The sequence below is a fragment of the Typopeltis vanoorti genome, chromosome 4, assembly GCF_054136105.1.
Source record: "Typopeltis vanoorti isolate ZY-2024b chromosome 4, IOZ_Tvanoo_1.0, whole genome shotgun sequence".
Lineage (NCBI taxonomy): Eukaryota > Metazoa > Arthropoda > Arachnida > Uropygi > Thelyphonidae > Typopeltis > Typopeltis vanoorti.
The window spans coordinates 90,548,949-90,566,058 of NC_143552.1; the positions used below are offsets into that span (position 1 = coordinate 90,548,949).

A 17,110-nucleotide genomic window follows, 5' to 3' on the forward strand; every position below is an offset into this window, starting at 1 on the left:
ACTACAAGGGGGGGGGAGTGATTATGAAGAGCTCAGGAGACAACTCGCGGGTGTAGCATGGAATGAGGAGTTAGCTGGAAAAGAGATCAATGCAGCTTGGGGAATTTTCAAAAACTGTTTAGTAGATGCAATGTCTAAATGTATTCCAAAGGTGAGAAGGTTAAATAAGGTGGGTGTGAGATGGATGAATAAAGAGATTAAGCATGTGATACAGAGAAAAAGAGCATTGTGGAGGCAGCATAAGAGAAGTGGAAATAACCAATTTCATGAGGTCTACTAAGACCAGGCAAGGAGGGTGACTTGGTTGGTGAGAGTAGCTAAAGAGCGGTATGAACAGCAGTTAGCCAATGAAGCCAAAAAGAATCCTAGGGAGTTCTTTTGATATGTGGCCAGCAAAAGAAAGAATGATTATGGAAGGATGACATTGATTGGATAAAATGGTATAAAGACAGCTGTAGCAGAATGTGTGGTGGAGATACTTAATGAGCAGTTCATAAAGATCTTTCAATCTTGTGAATGTGACTTCATGGAGAGATTGATAGCAGTTGTTGATGGGGAGGAGAGACTGACTGTAAGTGAGCAAGAGGTGTTTGGAGAGTTGAGTAAACTAGATGTAAATAAGGCTGTAGGACTTGATAATATATCACCGCGTATTCTGAAGGAAAGTGCCAGAAAGTTGACACCTGCCTTGACATATTTTTTTTAATACGAGTCTTGCACTTGGTCAAGTTCCTAAGGAGTTGAAGGAGGGCAAGATTGTGCCACTTCATAAAGAAGGTGATTGAACTCAAGCATCAAACTATAGGCCTATCTGTGTGTCAGGTGTTGTGGTTAAGTTGTTGGAGAAGCTTGTGAGATCCAGAGTTGGGTAGACAACAATGGTATAATCTTTGATGGACAGCATGGATTTGCTAAAGGGAGGTCATGCTTTAGTAATCTACTTACTTATTACAATAAAGTGACTGCTTCCTTGGACAGAGGAGAAGGATACGCAGTAATATACTTGGATTTCGCAAAAGCTTTTGATAGAGTACCTCATGATAAGTTGACAGTCAAACTAGAGCAGATGGGGTTGGATATTAGATTAGTGCATTGGATTGGAGACTGGCTATCTGATAGGTATCAACAAGTTGTGTATGGGGGGTGTGATATCCAGGAAAAGGAAAGTCACTAGTGGAGTGCCTCAGGGGTCTGTTTTAGGGCCATTACTGTTTAACTTGTACATTAATGATATTGGCGAAGATTTGGATGGAGATATTCAGTTGTTTGCAGATGATGCAAAGTTGGGATGAACCATAAAGAGTAGTGAAGATGTTGTGGCCTTACAAGAAGACGAATGAATTGAGTGATTGGGCACGGAAATGGGGGATGTGAGTTCAATGTTGCAAAATGTAAGGTTTTAAAATTTGGAAAACAAAGATGGGATGCAGAATTTATGCTTAGTGAGAATATATTGTTGGAGGTAGAGGAAATAAGAGATCTGGGGGTTATAGTGGATAAGGATCTAAAATTTAGGGGACACATTGCCAAAATTGTGAAGACAACACAAAGGCTTCTGGGAATGATGCAGACACTGACGTGGAGAAGTAGGGAGGTTCTTGTTCAGTTGTATAAAGCTTTGATTAGGCCACACATGGACTATTGTGCCCAAATTTGGTCACTGGGTTTTCAGAAGGATGAAGAGATGTTGGAAAGGGTCCAAAGGCGACTGACTAAGGTAGTTTCTGACCTCTGGAATGTTGAGTATGAGGAAAGATTGAGAATATGTAATTTGCGGAGTCTGGTGGAGAGGAGGAAGAGGGGAGATATCATAGAGACCTACAAGTTGGTAAGGGGTTGTTATAAGATCAATGGTGGAGAAGTTCTACAGAGAATAGTGGGAGATCACGGGAGAACCAGAGGTCATCCCTGGAAACTGTATAAAGAGGGTGTGAGTAGGGGAGTGAGAGGCCGGTTTTTTTCATGCAGAGTTGTGAATGATTGGAATGCCTTGCCTGAGAGTGTGGTGTCTGCAAGGAGTTTGAGTGTGTTTAAGGCTTGGTATGATGAGATGTGTGTGTGTGTGATAAAAGGACCTCCCAGAAGAGTCTGACTCCATGAGGTCTTGGGATAATAATAATAATAATAATAATAATAATAATAATAATAAATGGTGAACCTATAGAACAAGTAAAACATTTCAGCTATTTAGGTGCAATTTTTAGTGAGGTTGGCAAATTCCAAATCTTAAAATCTTACATTTTGCAACATTGAACTGGCATCCCCACTTCTGTATGCATTATTCTATTCAAGTCTTCTTGTAATGCCACAACATCTGCTTTACTCCTCATAGTTCTTCCCAACTTTGCATCATATGAAAACAACCTGAAAAGCCGTTGAAAGTTTATTTTCCACTTGGTTAGAGTATAAGAAATTTAGTTTAATCCTTTATCCAAGTGTGAGCAAACAAAGTTTGCGCCTGAAAGTATCTTCAGGACTGGGTTAAGGTGGTACACACCAGGGCAACTCGTTGCAAAGGTGGAGCAAGCTACCAACACTCCTATCCTAGTATCTCCTATAATGCAAAACACATCTCCTTGCGGATATGTCTATTGTTATGCATTAAGGGAAGGGCCACTACCCAGACCGGTTTCGACCTTTATTGAGGTCTCTTCAGTGGGAGCCAGGCCCAAGTCGAGATATCAGGCAGAAGCATTAGCAGGTCATCTCCACCTATAGGACCTGCTAATGCTTCTGCCTGATATCTCGACTTGGGCCTGGCTCCCACTGAAGAGACCTCAATAAAGGTCGAAACCGGTCTGGGTAGTGGCCCTTCCCTTAATGCATAACAATAGACATATCCGCAAGGAGATGTGTTTTGCATTATAGGAGATACTAGGATAGGAGTGTTGGTAGCTTGCTCCACCTTTGCAACGAGTTGCCCTGGTGTGTACCACCTTAACCCAGTCCTGAAGATACTTTCAGGCGCAAACTTTGTTTGCTCACACTTGGATAAAGGATTAAACTAAATTTCTTATACTCTAACCAAGTGGAAAATAAACTTTCAACATCTTTCTCTAAATCCAGAGTAATTTATTAAAAAAGGGTGGCACACCAATTGGCAATTCCTATAGGTGGAGATGACCTGCTAATGCTTCTGCCTGATATCTCGACTTGGGCCTGGCTCCCACTGAAGAGACCTCAATAAAGGTCGAAACCGGTCTGGGTAGTGGCCCTTCCCTTAATGCATAACAATAGACATATCCGCAAGGAGATGTGTTTTGCATTATAGGAGATACTAGGATAGGAGTGTTGGTAGCTTGCTCCACCTTTGCAACGAGTTGCCCTGGTGTGTACCACCTTAACCCAGTCCTGAAGATACTTTCAGGCGCAAACTTTGTTTGCTCACACTTGGATAAAGGATTAAACTAAATTTCTTAAAACCTGAAAAGCCCTTTCAAATCCACCCCAATATCATTAACATACAAGTTAAACAGATCCCTGATGCACACCCAGTATTTTCTTTTTCTAGGATATTGCTCCCTCATCTTGCTGATATCTATCTTCTTCTTCTTCTACTATGCGTTATTCCCGCTTTCTATGCAGGGTCCGCGTGTTACTTCGATGCGACTTCTTGTTAGTACTACTCCCAACCGACCCGTCGCCGGGTCTGCCGCTGGGGGGATATATTTTTGACTGTAGAGGCGTATGTTCACGGGGCCAGTTTGCCTGTTTGCGGGATGAAAAACGCCAGATAAACTGTCAGAAAAAACCCTACTGACCGCGCCCAAGACCGGCTAACTTGGCTATGCCTGAGGAAGATCCTCAAATTCCTCACGTCTGAGGAATTGGCTATCTGATAGATATCAGCATCTTGCTGATATCTATCAGATAGCCAATTTCCAATCCAATGCACTAATCTAATATTCATCCCCATCTGCTCTACTTTGACTATCAACTTATTATGTGGTAATCTATCAAAAGCCTTTACAACATCTAAGTACACTACTCTGTATCCAGTGCAGCTGTCACCTTATTGTAATAAGCAAGTATATTACTAAAACATTACCTTCCTTTAGCAGATCCATGCTGTTCATCAAAGATAATACCACTGTTGTCAATCCATTTCTCAATCCTTGTTCTCACTCACTCACCTCTCCACACTTTAACTGTAACACATGACACACAGATTAGCTTATGATTTGATGCTTAAGTTTTGTCACCTCTCTAATGAAACAGTAAAATCTTATATTGGAACTTTATCCAATATAAGACTCATATTAAACAAATATGAGTTTTACATACAAATATAGTCACATGAGTCTTAGAAAGACCTTTATGAACTGCTTGTTAAATGTCTTAATTATATCTTCTGCAGCAGTTACTCTCATACCATTCTCTCCAATCAAAGTCATCCTACCATAATCATTTTTTTTTTTTTTTTTTTTTTTTTTTGATGGCTACATATTGAAAGAACTTCCTATGTTTTTTTTTTTTTTTTCCTTGGGGATGGAGCTTCATTAAACTATTATGTCTTTCATTAGCTTCACATTCATTAACTTCAGCTAAATATTGAGCGGATAGTTTGGGTCTCCCACAATGAGTTTTAGGACTCCTTAGAGGTTCCCATGCAATAATAACAATATCAGAGTCTTGATGGAAAACAGAATAATTTGAAGGAAAATTATTAATAGAAAGTGAGTAATGATAATGATCTAATTTTTCATGTAGTACTGTCTATCATAATGTCCTGTACACATCCTGAGGATGCACAAAATGAATTTAATGATGAGGCTTGAAATGGGTAGAATTAAAAAAAAAATAGAAGAATGGTATGGCCAGTGAGGAGAAAGGTTAATGATTTTATTAAATGTTTGTCCATTCTGAGGGAGGTCAATTGTTGCATCTTCTGTGGATAAGAAAGAATTATTTGGTTCATGCATTTTTGGATTTTTGGTAATCTGTTCTTGGGAGGAAGGGTAGACTAAAAGGTTTGAGTTTTTTTAATTAATTCAGAAGGCCAAGAGGTTCCATTTTTGCACAATCATTTTAATTGTGTTCTCACCTATGGAATTGGTGGGCTTACTTACCAAGTATGCTTTCCAAAAGACAAATGCTCATTCTTCTCTTAGGTATAGGTAAAGTTTCTTGCACCTGTGAGAAACTTTATATATACCTGTTATGGGCATAATCAAAGATCTGCCAATGTTCATCTGTAAATACATAAGAAATATAGCTGCTGCCATAATTATGGAGGATTTATTTTTATTCATGTCAGTAAATTATGGAGACTACAACTGTGTTAGGAATAATTACTTTAATTTCCCAATGTTCTGATCTTTTATATTTTGTATTTACATTTCAAAAAGTATGCCAAAGTGACTATAATTTGATCAACTGGTATTCTATTGGCCTGACCTCTAGGGGGGAAAAACTACATCAAAGATATATCTATTTATAACAACATCAGAAAACGAATTCATATAAATACTTTTAATGCAGCAAAATTGGTGGCCTGATCAATAATTTAACATAAGTGTTTGTTATAGTACAGTTAAGATCCTATTTTACTACAGTACTAATTATAATTAGACCAAATAAATCAAAAGGTTATATGGATAGAATATATACCATCCACATTCTTGGGATTTTTAGGCCACCATTTTTGCTAGACCACCAATTTCAATAACGGTGGTCTAAAAATTCCAATAATATGAATGGCACATATTCTACCCACATAACCTTTTGGTCTAAGTATAATTAGGACTGTAGTAAATCTAGGATCTTAACTTTAATATAACAAAACACTTAGGTTAAATTATTGATTAGGCCACCAATTTTGCTGTATTAAAAGTATTTATATGAATTTGTTCTCTGCTGTTATAAATAGGATATAGCTTTGATGTTTTTTTCCACTAGAGGTCAGGCCAGTAGAATAACGGTTGATCAAAATCGTTGTCACTTTTGGAATACTGTTTGAAATGTAAGGTAGCTTATTTTTTGTATATATATGTGTGTGTCTGTGTGTGTGTGTGTATACTCCAGATGATGATCTTAATATGAAGGTTGAAACCCCAGGAAATTAAAGTAATTATTCCTAACACGGTTGTAGTCTCCATAATTTACCGAAATGAATGCTGATCTCCGTGTAACGTCAAAGGAAAGGATCAATTTTTTAACTATTTTGAAATATCTTTTGTTTAAATTATCTCAAAATAATTATAATTACTCTGTTCTTTAATTTTAATAATATAATGTGGCATTATTAATTAGCTAAGAAACAATTTTCTAACTAGTTTTTTTTATATTTTGTTATGTAGATTGAAGAAACACCATTGTTACACAATTCTGGAATAAGTGGGATTCATGTTTCTCCTGATAAATCAAATAAGAAGCAGTCTAGAAATCATCATCACACTGGAAGTTCTAATTTGGGATTTACTGTTGATAAAGAATCAAATTTTCAAGAAAGAAATGAAAATCTAAATAAGCTCTTTTCTTCCTCATTGGAAACAAAATCCAAAGAGAAAATGTTTGTATTGACTAATAACTCATTAAAATCTAGCCAAGTTCCTCCTGTTTCAAAAACAAAATCAAAAAAAAAAGGAAAGAAAAAAAATAAAAGTGATCAAATTCAGGATGGGGCTATAGAAAATAATGCAAATGCTGCAGATCCATTATCATCTCTAACACACATAAAACATGAAAAGATAGTATCTAATAATGATACTGAAAATTCTCATACTTTACCGTCTCTCTTAAAATTGGACAGTATTAAAAAGGAATCCAGAATGAATAAGAATGATAAGAGTGCAGTTATTAATGAAGCAGACAAAGAAAAAATAATTCAGATAAAAGACTCAGTGACAGAGACAGATATAAGTAAGCTGAATATATATCCATATAATGGTAAAATACAAGTAACTGGAGTAGTTTCAAAAATTTATTTACGAAACGAACTCCAAAATTTCAGAATGTTTGATACACGAATCCAGATCTTCCAGATTTGGATAATGCACAATTATTCAAATTGTGCATTATCCAAAAATATTGTGTTTTAGGTGAGAAGTAAGGGCTACAAGTATATACTGAATTATAAGTTATTACACAAAACTCCTTCCAGCTGTCCTTGATGTATTCAGTGATGTTGTAAGACACTCAGCCATACTTGAACATTATGCTCATTCCTCCTCCTGAGATGACGTGTTTTAGACAATTTTAGACATACGTTACATCTTCATAATGTAGCTTTCATGTAGTATAATGTTCAGTTTAAATTTATAGTGATGGAAGGAAGGCAAGGTTTTTTCCAAATCTTTGACACTGTTGACTGCAAACAGATTAAGTTCACAGCTAGTTCAATGTGTTCAGATTTGAAAATTATGCTGAAAGGACCATCACCCATTATCAACTATTTTATTCTTCTTGTACTTGAATTTTTTTTTTTTTTTAATGCAGCTAGTGTCTTGAAATAAAGCTAATTATCCAACATGATAACATAGAATTGGCATCTGTTCTTCTCATCAGTCTATCACTCTTGATCACTTATGCCACACATTTTCTTTATCATGCTCATCTTGAATTCATTCATGGAGGATTTTATTGAACTTCCTCCAAACATTCCATTGATCAGTTATAATTTTTCTGAAATATGGCTGAGCAAAATGCTTGCTCTGGTGTAGTTGCTATTTTACTCCTTCATCAACAGTTTTACTCCTGTGCCCATCAATGTTGAAGTTATATCACTCTTAGATTATTATTATTATTATGTGACACCTCCATGGAGTCCAAACACTCATCAAAGGAGGACACCCACTCTACAACTTTTCATCTCCACCACTCAAATCCACCAACTACAACTGCCATCATCACTACCAATGCCATCTCCTGCTCACCACCACTAGTATTTTCACCGATAATCACAAACATCCATGCCCACAGTGGGATTCTAATCTGCAGCCTTTTGGCTGGAGAGTAGGTACACTAACCACTTGATCAACCAGGCTGGCTAATATTTTCCATAAAATATTTCTCATAAATATTTTCCAAAAACTTTTAAAGCTGTTTATTTCTCTGTGATTTTTTTAAAATCAATTTTTGAAACTGCTCAGAAAATGTATGTTCACTTTATATACTGATATTTAGTTTTTAAAGCTTAGCGGTTAATAATTAGACATTATTAATCTTTAAGGTTTTAAAGGATTATTATATACAGGGTGGCCATAAATTAACTTTCCCTCTTTGGAGGTATCTGTAGCTAAAACTAATACACGGAATGAGACCACATTTTATATCGAGACTTTAGAAGGTATGTGGGAGATGAATTCTGCGAAAAAAAGATTTAGTACCAAAAGTCGCCGATAGGGGAAATTTGACGCTGGCAGAGCCGAAAGCAGTCAAATATTTGCAGTAAACGGAGGTAAAAAGGATTATGCAAATTTTACTGTGCATGTGTGATAGCAGTGCCACCAGTTCCACTTGAAAAGGGATTGGGAACATTCAGGAAGTTATTTAAATGACTGACAAATTGTGCTCAGTATGCGTCCTAACCTTGCCTCAGTGTGCTTTACTTGTTAAGTTCTTTTACCTTAAACAGTGCAATGCCGTAGCAGCCCTTTGGGAAATTTAGAAGGCTTCATAACCTGCTTACAGGTCCTATGTCAGCTGTAGCACTGAGAACTATGATTTTGAAGTTTGAAGAAACTGGATGATCGCTAGGAGTTAGACCTGGCAGAGGATGGAAAACAGTGCAAGAAGTGACAGTAACGGATGTTGCTACTGTGCTGTTCGACGACACAGGGACCAGTACTGGCCCAAGCGCTCGTGCCATAGCTCGCAAACTTGATATGGCTTATGGTACAGTCTGGAAAATCTTACGGAAAATGCTTCACTTCTATCCGTATAAGTTCAGTCGTGTGCAAGCACTAACTACCACAGATTATGATAAGCGCATGGCCTGTGCACTAACGTTTCTTGCCCAAATGGAGATGACAATGACTGGCCTTGGAAAATATTGTGGGGGCGATGAGGCTCATTTTTATCTGAATGGATCGGTCAACACTCACAACTGCAGAATTTGGGCATCTGAACATCCTCAAGTGATCCAGCAAGTAACTGTGTGGTGTGGCTTCACAGCCGATTTCATAATAGGACCATACTTTTTTGAGCGTATTATCCCTACAGGTCCTATAACTTGCTCCATTACTGGAGAATTTATTGACGAATGCTGGAAAATTTTGTCATGCCTGCATTGCAGCAAAGACAATGTTTGGACTCCATAATTTTTATGTAGGATGGAGCACGGCCACACATTGAACGTTCAGTACAGCGCTTTTTATGCCAGCATTTCAGTAATGAAAGGGTTATCAGTCAGTTCTTTCCGACGGCATGGCCGCCTCGATCCCCAGACATCACTCCATGTGACTTTTGGCTGTGGGGGTATTTGAAATCTGTTGTGTATGTTGGTGGCATTCCCAACTTGCATGCCTTGAAAGAGAACATAAAACGGGCTGTTATGAACATCCAATCCGACTCCTTACACTCAGCTGTAAAGCATGTCACACACTGGATGCAATTTGTTGTACACAAGAAAGGTCAGCACATTGAAAATCGTGTATGTGGTCCAGGGGACCCTGATTCTGATAAATCACTACATTAATTTCTGACTCTCTTGCAAGTTGTTGTTTTAGTTTAATTCGTATTATTATTATTGTTATCATTGTAACGTGCCACATATCCAGCTGGAATGAGTGACGCGGCTGTCGCTTACACCGTCGAAATGTTATTATTCCATTTTATCTGCCTTTAATGTAATTACCCGCTTGTTTTCGGCTTTGCCAGTGCCAAAATTTCTCCTATTGGCGACTTTTGATACTGAATCTTTTTTTTTTTCGTGGAAATCATCTCCCCCATGCCTTCAAACTCAATATAAAATTTGGTCTCATTCCATTTATTGGTTTTAGCTACAGATGCCTAAAGAGGGAAAGTTATTTTATGGCCACCCTATATAACAAAATCTAAAAAAATTATTGACTCTAAAAATATATTACTTTTGTTATTCATAAACATTTTTAGATAAATAAGCATAAGCATCTATTAAATAAATATTAGTAAATGCTTTTTATCTTATTTCAGTTTTGTTAATTTTTAAAATATTAGTTCTCTTTAGTAACTTAAGTGTCACCTGCATAGTTGATTTCACTTAAAGTATAATTGTTTATGACAGCTGTCCATGAAAAATTATGATTATAATAGCACATTAGTACCATGGGTAAATAAGGGTTAAATAATCTGGGAACCTTGCTTCAGAGACAAAATATGCTTTTATTGTCTTGTGCATTATATAAGGTATCAGAATAGACCTGTTTTTGAAATGTGTTTTCTGGACTGCAGTTCTTTTACCATCATTATCATCATAGAACCATATAATCTTGGAAACTTTATACATGTCAGTTTCACCTGTATGATATACAGCTGATCATTCAACATGTAAAACTTTACATTGATAACACAGAATTGTCATCTTTTCTTCTCATCAGTCTGTTACTCTCAATCACTTATGCCACACATTTTTAGCCAATGACTAGAACCCTCACAAAACTAATAAAATATTGTACTTCTCTCACTTCTGACCCTAACATATTAGAGTACATGTATTTCCATAATTTTGTTCCGGATATTTCTGAAAGAAAGACATCCAACTACCCATCGTTATGTGACAACTTTCTATCCATTCCTTTATCCTACCTAGAAGCAATATAAATAAATACAGGTTCTGATTTGAGAATAAAGTAGATGAACTCAGAGTGCTTAGGATATTGAAAAATCTCAGTTCCACAACTTTGTGTGGAAAGGGAATCTGCGACCCTACCACTTATTCTAGCAGAAGGTATCATTGCCAAAACCATGTGAGGTATGGCAGTGACCATGTGGCATCTACGGATGTCAAATGTGAAATTTTTTTTATGGGTTTGATGGGATATAGGATGATGTGTTATGAAAAGGGGAAATGGCAATGTCTATGATCAGGCTACTTAATTTGAGTCTTAGTTATAGCAGGGTCCTAAGGAAGTGAAAAGGGGCAAAGTAGTTTCATTACACAAAGGAGGTTACAAGAAAGAGGTAGCAAATTATAAACAATTCAGTATCTTGAGTGGTGGTTCAGGTATTAGAAAACTTGGTTAAAGATAGAATTCAAGAATGAGTGGATAGGGATGTATTGTATGAGGGATAGCATGACTTTGTGAAGTGTCAAGTCTTGCGTTAGTTATTTACTCACTTTTTATAATAAAGTGATATTTGAATTGGATAAATGAAATGTCTGTACCATGATCCTGCTGGACTTTGCAAAGGCATCTAACAGGATACTACACAGAACTCTAATATGTAAGTTGGAGTGATTAGTAGTGTGCTCCAGGGCTATTGCTGTTTAATTTGCATATTAATACTTGGAATGATTTCATTGGAAATATTCAGTTGTTTCCTAATATGTTAAATGGGTGAGTAATACAGCAAACCTCTACTTATAGACTCTCAAAATGTGAACAATTTTTATTTACAAATATTATATGGACTTATAAATTGTGACTCCAAATTCATGTAATGAACATAGAACCCTGCACTTAAGAACATTTTACGTTGCTTGAAGTTCAACAACATTTTATGAGATGCACAATAGAAAATGTTATTCCTTCCATTTTCTATGCCTTAATGAATATTCTTTGGTTTTTGAACATATTTCATACACCAATAGTGTATGTACCGGGTGATCCAAAAGTAACAGAAAAAGTAAAAATTCAATAATTCGAAAAGTATAGACAGTAGCACAATGCGGTTTTCACAGAAATGCACAAAAAGACATGGGTTTTTTTAATAATGAAAAATTTTATTGCCAGAATAGTTACATTTGTCACCGACAGGTGGCGCTGTAGCGTTCCTGGAGCTGCTGCCTGTTGCTATTTAAACCGCGAGGTACATACATTTTAGATGTAGTGAATACTGAAGTTAAACTTTCATCATCATTTAATGTTTATTACCAAAGTTAAATGTTCTGCCAAGGTGAGGCATGTTATTATTACGAGATAAATCACTTTTAGTTAAGCTGTATCATCAGAACTTCGAATGTGCAAGTGCAGCTTTGTGCAACTATCATTCGATGTGGGGTATTAGAAGTGGAAAGGGACCGATGTCTTGTTCCTCACTGATAGTTATGATGAAAAGGTTTGAGGACACTGGCAGTTTGGAAGCACGTGTAAGAAGCAGCAGATCCAAAAAAATGATTGCAGTTGTGTATGAGGTCGACACACAATCGGCAGCTTCCGCACATAGGGAATGCAGTGCGCATGAAATTTCAAGAACTGATAGTTCGTACGGGAACTGTGCGGGATTAATCACTCAGGATCATCCTCAAGAGGAATCCTTACAAAATCCAACATGTACAGGAATTGAAACCAACTGATTTCAAGAGACGTCATGAATTTGCAAATTGGGCTTTTCAACAGATGGAAAACAATGTGGACTGGCTGTCAAACATCCTGTGGACTGATGAGGTGCACTTTTTGCTTAATGGAAGTGTAAATGCACACAACCGTCGCATCTGGGCGAGAGAGAACACCTACACGCAATTGTGGAAATCCCTTTGCATCAGCCAAAGGTGACAGCTTGGTGCGGATTCACTGCGTCATTCATTATAGGCCCCTTTTTCTTTGAGGAAGTCCACAGCGGCACATTTCGAACTGTTTCCGTCACAGGCAATCATTATGCAGCGCTTTTAACTCATCATTCCCTCCTTGCAAGAGAGGCAAGCACTCCATAGTGTAACATTGATGCAGGATGGAGCGCCTCTGCACATCACAGGTCCTGTCCAGCACCTGCTGCGATCGACATTTGGCAATGGCTGTGTCCTCAGTCACTCTTTCCCACACGAATGGCCGCCAAGGTCTCCAGACTTTACACCTTGTGACTTTTGGTTATGTGGCTACTTGAAGTCACAGGTGTACAGAGGTCGGCCAACGTCATTGGGCATGTTGAAAGAAGCTATTTGCCATCATGTGACAGGAATTACAGCTGAAACCCTTTTCGATGCCGTGCAGTGTCGTGTCTCGTCTGACAGCTGTCACATTGAACATTTGTAATCCTAGCTATGTTGCGAACTGTGCTGCGCCACACCACAAACTACTCACACAACTGAAGAGCCACCTGTCAGTGGCAAATGTAACTATTCTGGCAATAAAATTTTTTGTTATTAAAAAAAATCCCTTTCTGTGCATTTCTGTGAAAACAGCATTGTGCTACTGTCTATACTTTTCGAATTATTGAATTTTTACTTTTTCTGTTACTTTTGGATCACTCTGTATTTCAAGGATAATTTATGTATACAGTACTGTACTTTATTTCTTTTGATGAAGAAAACAAAAAGGACATTGTAATTAAACTAATTTATTAATTAAAATAAATTATTTTTGATTATTCATTTTTGCTGATTTTGTATTAAGGTAATTTATTTCATAAACACACTAAAATTTTTAACAATATGTCTAATGAAAAATAATTTCAAATTATGAATATTCAACTTACAGACACATTACAAGAACACATTATGCTTGCCAGTTGGGGTTTACCTCTAGTTTTGGGATGAAAAGATTACAAGCTCTGTATTATTATTATTATTATTATTATAATACAGGCTCATCTGGGAAAGTGAGGACTCATCAAGAGAGGACCTTTTCCAGATCACACAGTGGCTGAATACCTATCATATCTTTCTCTTTGAAAACATTTACTGAAGATTCACTCACATTATCCACTGCCACAAGAAGAACACTTGGCATCATATGCTTCCAAACCACATTTTTTGCCAGCTTCTAGGGATGACCCTGTGTTCTCGTTTCATGATAAGCTGCAAAATCTCTCTCTCATTCCATTCTATAAGCTTCAAAATCTCTCTTGTGTCGATACTGTAAGATCACCTTAGTATCTTGTATATTTCTGTTATATTTCCCCTTCTCTATCTATTCTTCAAACTTTGAAGACCACATTCCTTCAATCTGTCCTCATATGTGTAATTCTTTAGATAATTAGAAACCAAGATGTGGAAGCTTTATATGCATAACTAAAATGATATTGGATACCTGCTGCTGGATATTTTCAATTGTCTCTTGATCAGAAGGTAAAATTCCAGATGTTTGGAGTAAAGCTCTCATAGTTCTCGTCTAAGAAAGGGGGTAAAAGCTGAATGTGAGAATTACAGAGGAATGTATGCAAGCATACAGTACTTGAGAAGAGGCTGAGAAAAATTGTGGAGAAGAAACTTAATAAGAACACTGGGTTCAGGCCAAATAGAGGTTGTCAGGATTAGAATTTCACTTTATGATAAATAGTTGAACAAGAATCTGTAATTAAGTTATGCAGATCTGCAAAAGGCATACAACATGGTGCCCAGAGATAAACTTTTCAAAACACTACAATTATATGGGATAAATGGAATATTATACTGAGCAATACATAGTCTATATATATAAGTTGTAAGTCAGCAGTTAGAATTGAAGGACATACAGAAAGATAGTTTGATGTAAAATTAGGTCTGAGACAAGGCTGCACATTATCTCCTCTGTTATTTATCATTTATATGGATCTCATATAAATGATATTTATATGAGATATAAATGATATTTATATAAATTTATATGAATTTCTTTAGCTCTGGGATTTAGCACTTTAAAACATAATTATAACTTTGTGGCTTTCTTCTATGAGTCTCCAGGGGATAACCAAATGGTGTCCTTTTTCCTCTTCTTAGCACCCAAATAATCTCTTGCAACCTCATTATATACCATTTTAAAATTTTTTTATTTCATTTCAGTCATGTCTTATTGGTTTTCCACTTTCTAATCTTCTAGCTCCTCATTTTCCAAATTATAAAATCAATTTTTTATCATAATAGAAAAGATTTTCTTAATTTCATTTATATTTAATGTCATAGATTTCTAATTTTTTTTAATTCCATGTAGTTTTAATTTAATTTTGACTGTTACTAAGTAGTAATCAGATCCTGCATCAGCTCCTCACCTTTAACATCTAATAGTAAAACTCCTAAAATTATCCTTGATTGAAATATGATCAGTTTGGGTTTTGGTTTTACCATCTGGTGATAACCAAGTCATTTTATTTATTTCTTTATGCTTAAATAAGCTTCCTCGTATCACAAAGTTATGTATTTCACAAAATGCCATTAATAAGTTACCATTCTCATTTTTTGACCCACATGCATTATTAGATACTGCTCCCTCATCTTCATTATTTCTTATGTCAACTTTAGCATTCATGTCACCCATAAGAATAACCATGTCATGTTTCAATACTTGTTCTATACATTTTTGTAACTTATCATAAAAATTCTTCTCTTCAAGATTGTTCTCATTGGTTGGTGTATATACTTGTATTATGGTTAATTTAATACATCTTGAATATAATCTAGCTGTTATTATCCACTCACTTACTTCCAATTTATCAAGCTTTTACTTGTCTCTGCACTAAATATAAGTGCCACACCTCTTTCATGACTTTCATCTGATCGTGAATACAATACTTGATATCCATTTTATAGTTTTCACTCATCCAAAGCAGGTCCATCTCAACTTACGTATTCCTAAAATATCTGTTCCATACTATCCTATTTCATTTATAACTTCCTGCATGTTTCCAATTTGAAATAGTTCTAACATTCCATGTTGCAGTTAATGTTTTCTGTTTAGGTTAAAGTGGTGACCTCATCTGTTTCAAGGGTTCCTGCAGGCTTTGCTCTTGAAACCTCATCCATGCATTTTTCTCTTGCTCACTTAAATAGTGGTCATCAGGTATCCTGCAGGCTGACACCTGGTATACTGGTTTTCTTGGACTCTCAGTTTTCATAATCAGGGAATTTTTATGGGGAAGGGTGATTAGCCCTTTACCAACCTTCTTCCTTTATGCAGCTTTAGAATTGGCTTGGGGGAAGATCCTGGTACCTGGAATATATTATTCTTTGTCTCATAACAAGATGTATCTTGGCCCAATAAGAAGACCAAGAGACCTGCTGATATCAGATTCAACATGGGAACTAATCAAAAGAAGGCAGTTGGAAAAAACAGAGACACAGGGACTGAAGAGTGTAAGTGATTGCATAGAGAAGTCAGAAGAGCCATCAAGCAGGACAAGGAAAACTTGGATGTGATGTGTGTATGCCATGCCAGGATATCAAATGCATCGCATCACATCCTCGATTTTGACTGGAGTTCTGAATATTATTAAAAATAAGGGTAAGTGAGTAAGAATTTTCTTTCAAGAAAGAAGACAGGATTGTGTTCTGGTAGTATTTAATGAGACTAGAGAATGGTGAGGAGATCGGTGTTTATGCTTTGGATATGGAAGATATTGATGCTTGAATCATATGAGTGTTAAAGAGTTTATTAAATGAAGAAAAGAAATGGAGCATACTGTCATAGTAGAACTATAGATATGAGATGAGGTTGGTAAGAGAAAGTCATAGGAAGAAGAATGTGGGTAAAAGAACAGAGCTGAGGTACTCTGGTATGATGTGAAGGGTTATGATGTGACTGGCATAATGTGATGTGTGCATGTCATAATGGAAACCATCCGGTATGACATGCAGTGAATAATCAGAGATGATTCGTTTGTTTAAAGTAATATAATGCAATTTTTTTTCCATTCATATAATAGTTTTCTTTGGCATCTGCATTTTTTGTGTTTCTACTCCTTTCATTTAATTCAAAGAGAGGTTTCTCTCTCTCTCAAATAAAGAGCCTTCTTTCCATGAAGATTCTGTGCAGAAATGGAACAGAATCCTCATCATTGGAACAGAATACTGTTCCAATGTTGATTCATTTTTTCAATTCATATAATAGTTTTGTTAATTTATTTTCATGGTATTGATGACAACACAGAATTATAAGAAAATAATTAATATTTATTAACTTATTTGCTGATATTTCACTGGTATTATATCCAGCATCTTCAGAGCACACAAAAACAGTTTGTCACAGTACACAAAACAACAACAATTTGGTATAACAGTGAGACTAGTTTATATCATATTGTTGTTGTTTTGCATACTGTGACAAATTGATTTTGTGCT

The 17,110-nt window shown here is 36.3% G+C and overlaps 1 protein-coding gene across 8 annotated transcripts in view; it reads left to right on the forward strand.

Moving 5' to 3' along the window:
• Window positions 1-17,110, forward strand: part of LOC150107493 (jouberin-like) — a 422,644-nt gene that overhangs the window by 106,165 nt on the left and 299,369 nt on the right. For 7 of the 8 annotated variants that reach the window (XM_090391911.1, XM_090391912.1, XM_090391908.1 and 4 more), the window contains exon 5: window positions 6,300-6,861. The exons of the other annotated variant lie outside the window; for it this stretch is intronic. In XM_090391911.1, coding sequence (XP_090248037.1) covers window positions 6,300-6,861 — 562 coding nt within the window. The remainder of the gene's footprint in view (window positions 1-6,299; window positions 6,862-17,110) is intronic. 8 annotated transcript variants of the gene reach the window in all.